Here is a 12,533-nt window from a genome sequence, read left to right as displayed (position 1 = left end):
ACACACCATCTCCCCCCCCCCCCCCCCCCCCCCCTTATTTTGTATTTTGTTCTTTATATATATAAAAATTTATAATATTTGATCATTAGAGAATGAGGGTTGTTCATGTGAACCTTTGCCCGAACTTGTCGTATCTTTTTTTTTTGGTCATAATACTCTTGTAATCACCTCACTAGCAAGAAAAGGAAAAAGATGTCATCATGTTTAACATGAAATAGCTTCCTCTTCTTTTTGTACTCCACTCACCCGCACTCTGCTACTCTATCCACCCACCTTGCATCCTTGGTCTTCTGTTCTTTTCAATCCCTTTCGTGTCCCACCTTTTATAAGGGAAGAATGAATGGTAAAAGATGTTTTTAGTTCTACACAAACTAGAAGTGTGCCTTATTGTCTAGCTTAAGATCTTGGGGATTCTGATGGAGAAAATGGCAGAACCTGATGAACTTTACAAACCTTAACTTGGAGTTACTTCACATAGTTTATTGCTTGGAGATTTGCTTCAGGAAGTTGCTGCATTTAAGCGTGGACATTGTTCTAGAACTTGGGATTGCTGAAAGATGAGAATTTCCTTTAATTTTGCACTCCTAAAAGCTGATGGTGAAGGCATTTTATTTGTCCATAGGATGTAAACATATTTATTTTGCTCTGTAGTACTCCATTGGTGCCTTGATTGCTATGATATGTTCAAGATTATATCTGTTAGCATTTTCCTCCCCGGAGAGTTGAGAAACATAAGGTCTTAGGTTCAAATCCCAATGCAGGTGATTTCTTCCTATCTGTCCTAGCCTTGGTGGACCAAGTTACCTGGTACCTATTGCTGGTGGGAGGTGGCAGGTATCCCATAAAATTTAGTTGAGGTGCGAGTAAGCTGGCCAGGACACCATATGTATATATATATATATATGTAGAGAGAGAGAGAGAGAGACGGGCTAGTAGTAGACATGGCGGACTAATACCATAAAGTTGTGGTGGTTGATGGTGGCTATAGTGGGTATTCAAAGACAAGAATAGTAGTGTTGGGCTAGTTATATACTCCTTTGTCCTGTTGTCATCAATGTACTTCCTATTTTAGCCGGTCTCAGAAAGTTATTTTTGGAAAAATGGTAAATCCTTTTCTCGTCCAACAATTTAAGTAAAACTATAAACTTTTACTATTTTACAATATTTTAACTTTAATATGACTTCTATTGAACACTTCTTCACATTACAAACAAATACTTGAGACACTTCTACAACCAAGTTCATCTCATTATCTTTGTCCAAGTAAAGTAGAGTCCATTAGCTTAGTGCTTTATTATGAGTTCATCTCATATAATCTTACGTCATCTGTTTCACTTGTAAAACAAGTATTTGTTATAGAAAAAGTGTGGAAATCTGATTCAATAATCTTATCCTTTGAGAAGATTTGACAGTGTTCAATTGTAACATGAGCATCACTAAATTGGTCCTAGTTACTCTATTATTTTGATAACTCATTCCTTCAGACAGAGCAAGACTATGTAATATCTTCTGCAGGATTCTTGTGTAAGGCTGGTTGGGGACCTTTCCATTACTTGATTTATCTGATCTCCGTTCCTCTATTATTAATATTCAGTTACCTTTTCTCCTTCCTCCCTTATTTTAAAAGGGGAATCATGTGTCAAAGTTTGTGGAGTTTCAAAGTTCTGCTCAAGGCATAATATTGAGAATGCACATTGACAAACATTTGCCTTTATATTTTAGATCTCCAAATCTTCGAAATCTGCACGAGGAGGAATCTCTGTTTCCTTTCTCCAGGTACTTTTAGCAGTGCATATCATTGATAAATTCCTGTCGAGTACTGTAGAATAGATCACGTGATTATCCTACTTATGCTGCAGTATGGAAATGGTGGATCAGTTGGGCAACCTGGATTTGCAAGAAACAAAATTTGGACCATTGAAGACGACCCGCCATCTCTAATATTATTTGATACCCAAGGAAAATCTTTCATTGACTTGCTGCTCAAACCGTCAGAAGATGAACTGAAGTTCTGTCCTCATAAGTATGACCCTCACTTTGTAGCAAATTCTAATTGGTTTTATTAGAAGTTTGGGTCACTGAATTATGAGTACTGAAAATGTTTTCAAAGAAAGATATGTGAGTGAAAGTCTATGGCTAAAAAAAAAGTGGAATTTTCACCGGTTTTCATGTTGGAAATTTTATTCCTTGGTGTAAATTTCAACTCAGAGTCTTTCAGTTTCATGGTTATTCTTGCTTACAGTTGTAACTTTCGAAGTTTCCAGTAAATATTTTTCTTCTAATGTTTCAGCTTTGAGTTTCGCCTTCGGGTTTCTCTTGCATCAAATGGAAGCTTGTCCCTGATATCTCGCATAAGAAACATCACTGGCAAGCAGTTGAAATTCTCCTTTGCTTACCAAACATACTTTTCTGTTTCTAACATAAGGTATGCTGTTCTCTATGTGGTTTCTTATTGTTTTCATATCCATGAATTTTCTTACTTCCTGCTGTCAGCAATTTTATTGAAATCTAGTGTTCCTGGACAAGCTTGAAAGCTATTCAAATTTAAGAGAAGAAAGAAGAGGAACCAGTTTCTTTGTACATCATTGTTCATTTAAATGTTTGACCATTACTTTAAAGATTGATGATTTTAAGTTCTTTTAGAACTTAACATGAATCTTACTCACAGCGAAGTGCGTCTAGAAGGTTTGGAAACACTGGACTATCGTGACAACTTGTGCCCAAAAGAACTCTTTACAGAACAAGGAGATGCCATAACATTTGAGACTGAGGTAAATTTATTTATGCAGCCTAAATATCTCAAAAGATGTGATTATAGATGTTCAATTAGTTAAAATCTCAAATTAGGATGGTTTTGTGAAACACAATTTGAATAATGACTCAATATAGATATTTGCTATTTCCCTTGGTGTTTAACAATGTGGACTCTATCACTGAGCTACAAGACAAAACAGAGACAAGTAAGGAAGCATGGTTCGATTGATGTTAAATAAGAAGGTTATTTTTGAAGTTTTGACCGAGAGAATAAGTTCTCTTTTCCTTTCCATGACCATAGGCAAGTCCAATTAATTTGGAATTGAAGAAGTACCCTTTTTGATTTCTCGAATTGCTATTTCAAAGCTAAATTGTCTAAGCATCGTCTTTAACACTGCTGGTCATGTTGTGTTAGTACATTGATTTTTCACCTTTTTGGATCATCTATACGTGGTTTCCCTGAACTGCATGTCGAAGTTGCATAGTGTAAAGTGCTCAGCTTACCATGTCTTGCATATCTGAAGCCTTTTGGTCTACTTTAGTAAATTGGTTGAGTGTTAATCCGTCTGTTTATTTTGTTTGCACTTAGAAAATCATCTTTTTTTTCTTTCAGATTGACCGTGTCTACCATCACTCTCCTAATTGCATTGCTGTTCTTGATCATGAAAAGAAGCGAACATATCTGATAAAAAAGGAAGGGCTACCAGATACTGGTAAGTTGCTTCAGTTCAAGTCATTCTTCAAAACTATTTTCGATAGGAAGGAGCGGAGGTAGAGGAACATTTCTTTTCTGAAAATTTGACTCTTATGTCTCATAATTCTTCTCTTATAAACCTGGAAATGTTTGTTTTCTGAAATGAAGAATTGCTTAATTATCAAAACCTCTGCAAGGAACAAAGTGTAAATGTCAGTTGACATCAGTCTTTCATCATTATTTTTAGTGTTAGAGAAACTTTTATTGCGCACTATCATGATCCTACAAGTTTGCTTAGTGAAAGCATTATAGTAGACCTTCTACGAGTGGTAGACCAACTATAGAAGGCCATACTTGAGATTTAAACATCACTGAACCATTTTTTGAGCCACCTTTATGTCAAGGGAATTCAATATTATATGTACAAAATAAATTAGTTTTACTTGTCTATGACTGAACCTAGTGTAACTGTTGCGTCGTCTTGTCTTCTTCAGTGCTATGGAATCCCTGGATTAAGAAATGCAAAGCAATGGTGGATCTTGGCAACGATGAGTACAAGTACATGCTTTGTGTTGATGGTGCAGCAATAGAAAGACCCATCACTTTGAAGCCGGGAAATGAATGGACGGCTCGCGTGGAGCTTATGGTGGTACCATCAACCCTTTCCAGCGATGATCTTTCGTCTTTTTGAGGTCTGGCCTAAAGCATTTAGAAATGGCTCTATAGCTTAGTGAGAGAGCGTAATCCATTTAAACTAGTTTCCGTTTTTGCTAGACTGTTATCGTTCGACAGCCAAAGCTTGTCAATGGCTGTATGTTTTGAAAGAGGGCAAGTTTTTAAACTAAAATTGTTCCATTTCGGCACAATATGTATGTTTGTGCAATTGAAATGAGAAAGTGAAGGATTGATATATTTTCCGTGTTTGGCTATACTATATCTTGGAACGTTTTATGAAAAACATTTTCTTGAGCTGAGGGTCTATCGGAAACGTCCTCTCTACCCCCACAAAGGTAGGGGTAAGGTATGCGTGTAACCCACTCTCATAAGACCCTGCTTGTGGGACTATACCGGGTATGTTGTTGTCCTAGTATATCTAGGAACACATATGTTAAAAGGTTATTCAGAATAGGTATATGGTTGATATAGTCGGCGAATCCCCAAGTTGGATCAATTGGTTTTGTTGTCCTTTATTTTGAGTATAAATATGTTTTGTACAATATTATTCACTTTTATACAAGGATAATACGTATGTATATTGTTTTATCCTAGGTATAATGTGTGTACTTTATACAAGGATAATACGTATGTATATTGTTTTACTCCCAAGTCCCAACAGGACCCATATACTGAAGTGCTAGCAAGTTAAAAATCAATTATTGCTAGCTAGTCAAAGATCAATGATCAAATGAAGTATGATGTATTCAATAGAGATTTCATCTGCCTGCATTTTTGTTTACGTATAAGAAATTTTGTGTCAAGTTAAAAATCAATTATTGCTAGCTAGTCAAAGATCAATGATCAAATGAAGTATGATGTATTCAATAGAGATTTCATCTGCCTGCATTTTTGTTTACGTATAAGAAATTTTGTGTCTAAGTGTTTAATTTAACTCTCATCATTCTTTATGACGAAGACAAAATTAGACTTTTACAATAAATTCAATTATTGGTAGTTTAAATCAAATCAATGTACTTACCAATGTTTTATCAGATCGCACACTCCTTTGCAACAAATTTCATATTTTGATAGTTCATGTCGTAAATGATGAGTGTTCGCTCTTGATCTACGTGAAGGTAAAAAAATATAATCGTCATGTACTCCATTGTATGATCTTGGTTAGGAACCGATCCTCCAATTGATTTAGAGATGTGTTTGTATAAAGATGGTTCTTCTATCTGACTCAACCTCAAAAATTAGGTTATAAGGGGAGGATTGTCTCAAGTCCATATAAGGAGACAATTGCCATCCCTTTTCTGACGTGAAACTTCTTAACACTCTCATGCACATCTCCAAACCTCATTAACTAGCGCGTGGACAATATAATATGAGGTCCCGACATCGGTGAATAAAGAATTGGGATGAGTTTGACTCTGATACCATGTTAAATTAGGTCTTAGGTTTAACTCATATCCCAAAAGATAACTCAAAGGGAGGAGGATTGTCCAAGCATTATAAGGAGTCCATCTATATCATAAACTAATAATGTGAAATTTTTGTCATTCTTTAACACCTGACCTCACGTTCAATGCTTAGCATCTGGTGCGTAAACAAGTTTCATTTCGGGGGTCCAACATAGGGTGAGATATGTCATGCTCTGATACAATATTAAATTAAATCTTAGGCCTAACTCATACCCCAAAAGCTCAAAGGAAGGACGATTGTCCAATCCTATAAGGAGTCCATACATCTCATTAGTCCCGTTATTGTCATTCTTTAACAATTTCTTTTTATGAACATAAGGCTTTATCTGTTGGACCAAACATCAATTATTGCATAATATGTGGACTAAATTACAAATGTTATAACTTATATCAAATTGGTTTACATTACTTTTAGGAATTCGAATCTCCTTAGCAGTTAGCAGAATAACGACAGTTTCCAAATGGCCACAGCAACTTAAGGGTGTGTTTGGTATGGAAAAAAAAAATATATTTTTCAATTTTTTTTTTCCGGTCCTTCTTAAAATTGATATTTCTATTGAAAGAAATAGGAAGTAATAACTACGTCACACTTACTATGATGATATAGAGTCGGTGACACTCAAAGACATAGATAATCTCATGAATTTTAGCCATAGATACCGTCTAGTTTTTCGATTTCGATTAAAAGGGATAGGATGAACCTCCTTCTGGTACCTTAGCTTCCCCACGAAATATGTCTCACCTAAAATAAAATTTAGATGCTGAAAATGATTTTGACAACTCATTTTCATTTAAGATAATAATATTATAATGAGATTTGCCAGAACCAAATAGAAAATAATTTAATAACAAACAAAAACATGAAGGAGAGACAGTTAGTTTTTTGTTCCCATTGTGGGAAAAGTTTTATAAATTTAGTGTTAAATATCACTATTTTTAATTTTTTTTTTGCAATTTTGGCCAGACATTATCACAATTATTTTTACATTGTAAGAATTTTGAGATTTTAGAATTGCAAACATTAGAATAAATAATTCATATTATATTATGCACTTTATAGAATGGACAAGGCAACTTACAACCTAAAAGTGGGAGGGTAGAATTTATTTGGACTACTCTTCTCTTTTTTAATATTTTATTTAAAACAAAGATGGTTGACATGTCTACATTTGAGCCTCGAAAATATTTTCCAAATAAATTCATACCCTCCCACTTTTAGGTTGTAAGTTGCCTTGTCCATTTTTCTAAAAGAAGTATCCATTGCTATATTCATCTTGCGGTCGTTTAGTTAGGAACAAGTTATCTTGAAATTAATAATTTCGAAATAAAATTTTTCATTATGTATATGAAATAACTTATTCTATCACTATAATATAAATGGTAGGATAAATAATTTCAGGATTGCATAGTACCTCCAATCAAACGCAGGATAAAATAGTCTTATATTTCTATCTCTGGAATTATTATACCTTATACCTTACATCAAATGACTCCTTAGTGCTACTTTAAGTTTGTGCCTCTTGACATGATAATGACGCTACACTAAAATTGATTTTTTAGCTGCAATTAATTAGAAGTACTAGTTTAATTGTTGTTAAATATATTCTTTTAGAGATAATTACTAGTGACAATTGCATATTAACACTCTTTATAAATATCATTAAAATCTATTACGACACTAGATCTAACTACAATTAACTAACGTCGATAAAAAATTTAACACTTTTTATTAATATATATATTTATTACCGCTAAAAAATTATATATTATATTTTGAGTAGAAATATTGGTCCTCCCTTAAGAAGATATTGTAAGGATAATGCTCTATCTGATGTCTTGCATTAAGAATACGACATTTGGTTAGCATTTTTGTTTTTGCATAAAATTCAATATTAACAATACAACATTTAGTTAGCACAAAAAAAAGGTTCGAAATATATTCGAACTTTGATCGATAATATTGTAACAATTCCAAATTTTGGGCAGCATTTATCATCCCTTTCATTATTTAATAGTGTATTTTAAAGATTGAGCCCATGTGAATATCATAAATATTGCATCATTATAAATAGTAACTTGTACAGTACACTATATATCTTTATAATGCAGGGATAATAGATCCTGCCCAAAGTTTGAGATTGTTACAGTAATTTCGATCAAAATTCAGACTTTTTTCCCTTAGTTGGCAATTGGTAGTTCTTGCAATTTTTTATTTTTTATTTTTTAAAAATTGGGGTTCTTGCCTAATATTCGGCTAAGGGTAAATTTCACATATGATCGCATAATTATCACTTGTTTTTATAAATGTCACTTAACTTAACATCACTAAGTTTTGAAATACTATAACTAAAGAATCACACAATCGGAAAATGCTAAACTTTTCGATGCTAACTTTAAAAAAAAATTAATAATAATCTAATAAAGAAAAATTCAATTGAAAAACTTGACTTGATCCGATCCAAAAGCCAAATCCATAGGAAAAAAAGTAAAATATTAAAAGAATAGTTCTTATCTTTCTGATTATTATTTTTTATATATATATATGCTAACACAATTCCTATGTTCAACATCTTTCACAACTCCAATTAATTCCTTCAAAAAAATTCACTTAACATTATCTTTTAGTAATATTTTACTTATTCATATGAACTTGAATTTTGGATTGCATTATAGATTTTTAAAAATGTTTTAAACTAAAATTTTAATTTTCTAAGATGTTTTAAAAAAAGAGTTAACATAAAAAATTTAGCATATTTATCTTCCATAATATTTATTAAGATTATATACAAACGCTAATAACATCACATTTCTCTCTCTGTCTTCATCATACACACACTTCCAAATTCCACCTCCATAACCCCACAAAACATCTATCTTTTTGTTCTTTTTTTCCAATCCCCAAAATCCTTTCTTTAATTCCTACATCATATAATCTTGATCTTGATTCTGATTCTTCATATTCATCAAGATTCAAACTTTACCCTTTTATGCACATAACCTGTTTGATTTAATGTAACTTTTCTCTTTTCATAATTCATAAAGATTTACTTATAAATCAAGAATCAAGAAAAAGGGGTCTTTTTTTTAGATTCAAGAATGTCACAGATGCAACCATTAAAGAAGCCACCAGGCTTCAAAGATCCTACAATTCCAATCCAAATGCCACCAAGAAAAGTTAATCTTCCACCTTCATTCAAACCACAAAAGAGAAAACACAGAAGTTGTTGTTGTAGATGTTTTTGTTGTTGCTTTTTGATTATACTAATCTTGTTACTCTTATTAGTATCTGCTTGTGGTTTGTTTTACCTTTGGTTTGATCCAAAACTCCCTGTTTTCCATTTAAGATCTCTTGAGTTTACTAAATTTAATGTTAGTGAAAGCCAGGATGGGCAAAGATTGAATGCACAATCAGCACTTGGGGTGGAGTTGAAAAATCCAAATGTGGAGCTGAAGATTGTGTATGGTGATACTAGAGTGGATTTGAAAGGCGAAAACGACGTAAACATGGGTGCAGGTGAAGTTGTTGGTTTTGTGCTGGAGAATAGGAAGGTTAAAGTTGTTAAATTCGTTATGAAATCAAATGAGTTGTTGTATGGTGACAGTATTGGAAAGTTGATTATGAATGGATTCAAGAACAAGAATTTGAGAGTTTCTGCTGATGTGATTACTGATATTGGTGTTGGATATAAAGGATGGAAGAGTTGGAAAATTAGAGTTAAGGTTTCTTGTGGATCTTTGAGGTTAAAGCAGATTGAAAATGGTGCTACACCAAAATGTGGCATCACCTTGTTTAACTGGTAAGCTAGTACAACTGTGAATAAATTCGAAAGCATAATACATAGACAAACACTTTAACTTGGCCTTCACCGGCAGCTGAACATCCCAGCTTTCATTGTGATCATCTTGACAGAGGTGTGTCTCACGAACATCTTAACTTTGAAAATGCACACTTTGAGAATGTGTCTAGATGTGCATTTTAAAAGTTAGGCTGTTTACGGGGTTAAAATTAAGTTAAAGTGTCTGGATGTGTATTTTTTTAAGTCCGGACTGTTTAGTTGCGAGTTGAGGTAAAGTTAAGATGTCTTTCTATGTATTATGCCAAAGTAGAAAGCTTGGGTTATAACCTTTGTTGATTAGACTGTATCGGATCCTCCAAAGATGCATAAATTTTAAAGGATCTGACAAACAATTTTTAAGAGTTCGAACAACATAGGTTATAGTTGAAGTGACCTTTGATTTATCATTTGGGTGATATATAATGATAGTACAAAGATGCAGATAATGAAGCATGACCTTATTGCATTTGAATTTTTGCTACATATGAAGTCAACAATAATGTTCTGCCTTTTTATTTCCTTACTACTCCCTCCGTCCCTATTTACTTGTCCATATTTCCTTTTTTGGTTGTCCCTATTTAGTTGTCCATTTTGACAAATCAAGAAAGGACAACAAATTTTTTCCTATTATACCCTTATTTACACTTCTTGAAAATTGTAAAAGTGTATGTTGTTTCCCTCCAATTTATTTCACTTGAATTCAAATAAGTGGTTGTAATTTTGAAGTGAAAAGTTGTCATAAGGGTAAAATTGTAACTTCACTGTGCTAATCATTGTTGCCTTAATCTGTGTGCCATTTCTAAAGTGGACAACTAAAAAGGGACGGAGGGAGTAATAAGTCATTTGAAATGTACTACTCCCTCTCTTCTTATTTAGTTGTCACCATTTTAGATTTCGCATCTCTTAAGAAACTAGGTTAGTTTACCATTGTACACTTATTTAGTGTTCACTTAAAGTCAAGTTTTCAATCAATAAACATGAATTAGTTTATTTTGATTAATTAATTTGACCAATGAACATGAATTATTATTTTGATAGTAATATCTAGATCAATCTTAATCGAATGTACTTTTAACGTGGGTTCACACCTCTATATTTAAATATTTTTTAAAAAATATAACACTACTATATACTCCCTCCGTCCCTATTTACTTGTCCATATTTCCTTTTTTGGTTGTCCCTATTTAGTTGTCCATTTTGACAAATCAAGAAAGGACAACAAATTTTTTCCTATTATACCCTTATTTACACTTCTTGAAAATTGTAAAAGTGTATGTTGTTTCCCTCCAATTTATTTCACTTGAATTCAAATAAGTGGTTGTAATTTTGAAGTGAAAAGTTGTCATAAGGGTAAAATTGTAACTTCACTGTGCTAATCATTGTTGCCTTAATCTGTGTGCTATTTCTAAAGTGGACAACTAAAAAGGGACGGAGGGAGTATATTACAAGTATTATGATTTGTTGAAGTACCTTATTTTCTCGGTTATTTGTTCCACTATAATAAGCTGTTACATGTAGTTATCTTTTAGGTGACCTGACATGGTCAATGTATATGAATAATACTATTAAAGAATACATTGAATTGGTGATTGAACCATGCACATGGGGAGTAGCTATTACTTATAAGTTTTAGGTGAAACAGACAAAAAAAAAAAAGTTTTAAGAAAGATGCCATCTTAGCTTGACACTTTAATGGAAAAAAAACAAACTAGTCATGATTGATATATCTAACTTCTTTGGTGTACTATGAGAAGTACAAAGTATATGAATTAATCTTGCTAGAAACTATACATGAAGCATTCTAATTCTTGAATTGCACTTATATTTGTGTGTTTGATTTGCAGGTTTGATTTAAACTGATTGATTTAAGGAACGAAAGACATCGCTATCGGCATAGGATGAGAAGAATGAAATGCTATTGTGCCTAAATCAAAGTTCATACATAAGTTCATAATGTTATACTCACCATTTAGATATAAAGTTTTATCCAAGTTAGTTTGAGAAGTTCCATCTTATAGTTGGTGTTTTTTTATAGTAAGGTAGTAGTAGGTGGAGTTGCAAGTATACCTTAGAATAATTTCAACTTGTAACCAAACTATAAGAGGATGAAAAAATAGTACTATAAGAGGTACATTTTACTTGTAAAGGCACTGGCTATTTCTGTCATGTGGGACATTTTACAAAGTTCTTGAAAATGTGAAAATACACATTCACCTCATTGATTATTTTGTTTATTTGCTCACTTGATTATGCATTTCAGGAAATCAGATTGGTTTATTGAAATATCATAGTGACTAAATACGAGAGAGATGTTGGATACATAACAAAACAATTTTCATTTTTAGTGGTGTATTTTAAAGTCATGCAAATCTAGACCTAAAACAATTATATAAAAGTATGAGAATCACTCCTTGTGCAATGCAAGATGTATATACAATTGACAAGCCTAACATATAGAACATATACATATACAAATTACAACTAATAGAAATTTGTATTTATATAAAGATCCACATATATTTATGTATACATATACAACTGATAAGCCTAACACGGAGAGCATATACATATACATATATAAACTCAATTTTAATAGACACAGATGAATTAGCGTCTGATTTATATAAATTGCCGCAATTTATACAGTTTGGCTACATTCTTAATTCAATAGAATAAATTATCAATTTATTTGGCTATTCGTTAATTACAATTCTAGCCATTTGGTTTTACTCCAAACCTTTTCTTTAAGACCAAAAATCAGCCCAACTCCTCTCACTCAGAAGACCCGTTCCGATCATTAGCCCACAATACTTATACTAATATTCCCAGACCAATTATTTTCTGCCAAACGGCATCCAATGCTCGTCTTCTTCATACGCATCAGGCCTTCAAAACTAGAAAAAGCTGCAACTCTGACCCGTCAACATCGGCAGCGATTCCAAACGGCGGAGCAGCTGGCGCTCAGAGCTTTTCCGCGTCTTCCTCCTCTTTTCTGCCTCAGTCGTACAGATCCTATCACCCTCACGTCTCCTTTTTTCCTCTTTTTGACAACAACTCCCAATTCCTTTCTACTGTTGCCTCGAAAAGAAACAAGGAGATTAAAAAATT

At 33.0% G+C, this 12,533-nt stretch overlaps 2 protein-coding genes across 2 annotated transcripts in view; both read left to right on the top strand.

Annotated features, from left to right (window-relative positions):
- The window catches only part of LOC102594813 (putative glucose-6-phosphate 1-epimerase), a 6,443-nt gene extending 2,074 nt beyond the window's left edge, over positions 1 to 4,369 (top strand). Inside the window, exons 3-8 of the mRNA XM_006358585.2 lie at positions 1,723 to 1,776; positions 1,860 to 2,023; positions 2,291 to 2,425; positions 2,669 to 2,771; positions 3,368 to 3,467; positions 3,943 to 4,369. Coding sequence (XP_006358647.1) covers positions 1,723 to 1,776; positions 1,860 to 2,023; positions 2,291 to 2,425; positions 2,669 to 2,771; positions 3,368 to 3,467; positions 3,943 to 4,139 — 753 coding nt within the window. The 3' untranslated portion in view covers positions 4,140 to 4,369. The remainder of the gene's footprint in view (positions 1 to 1,722; positions 1,777 to 1,859; positions 2,024 to 2,290; positions 2,426 to 2,668; positions 2,772 to 3,367; positions 3,468 to 3,942) is intronic.
- Positions 4,370 to 8,372: 4,003 nt separating this feature from the next.
- On the top strand, positions 8,373 to 11,643 carry LOC102594489 (uncharacterized). Its single transcript, XM_006358584.2, has 2 exons — positions 8,373 to 9,386; positions 11,270 to 11,643. The coding sequence occupies exons 1-2, from the start codon at positions 8,686 to 8,688 to the stop codon at positions 11,283 to 11,285; spliced, it is 717 nt and encodes a 238-aa protein (XP_006358646.1). The 5' UTR covers positions 8,373 to 8,685; the 3' UTR covers positions 11,286 to 11,643.
- Positions 11,644 to 12,533: the final 890 nt, after the last annotated feature.

The sequence above is a fragment of the Solanum tuberosum genome, unplaced genomic scaffold (genome assembly GCF_000226075.1).
Source record: "Solanum tuberosum cultivar DM 1-3 516 R44 unplaced genomic scaffold, SolTub_3.0 scf00267, whole genome shotgun sequence".
NCBI lineage: Eukaryota > Viridiplantae > Streptophyta > Magnoliopsida > Solanales > Solanaceae > Solanum > Solanum tuberosum.
Note: the sequence above shows the minus strand (reverse complement) of the source record. Positions and strands in the feature narration are given on the sequence as shown.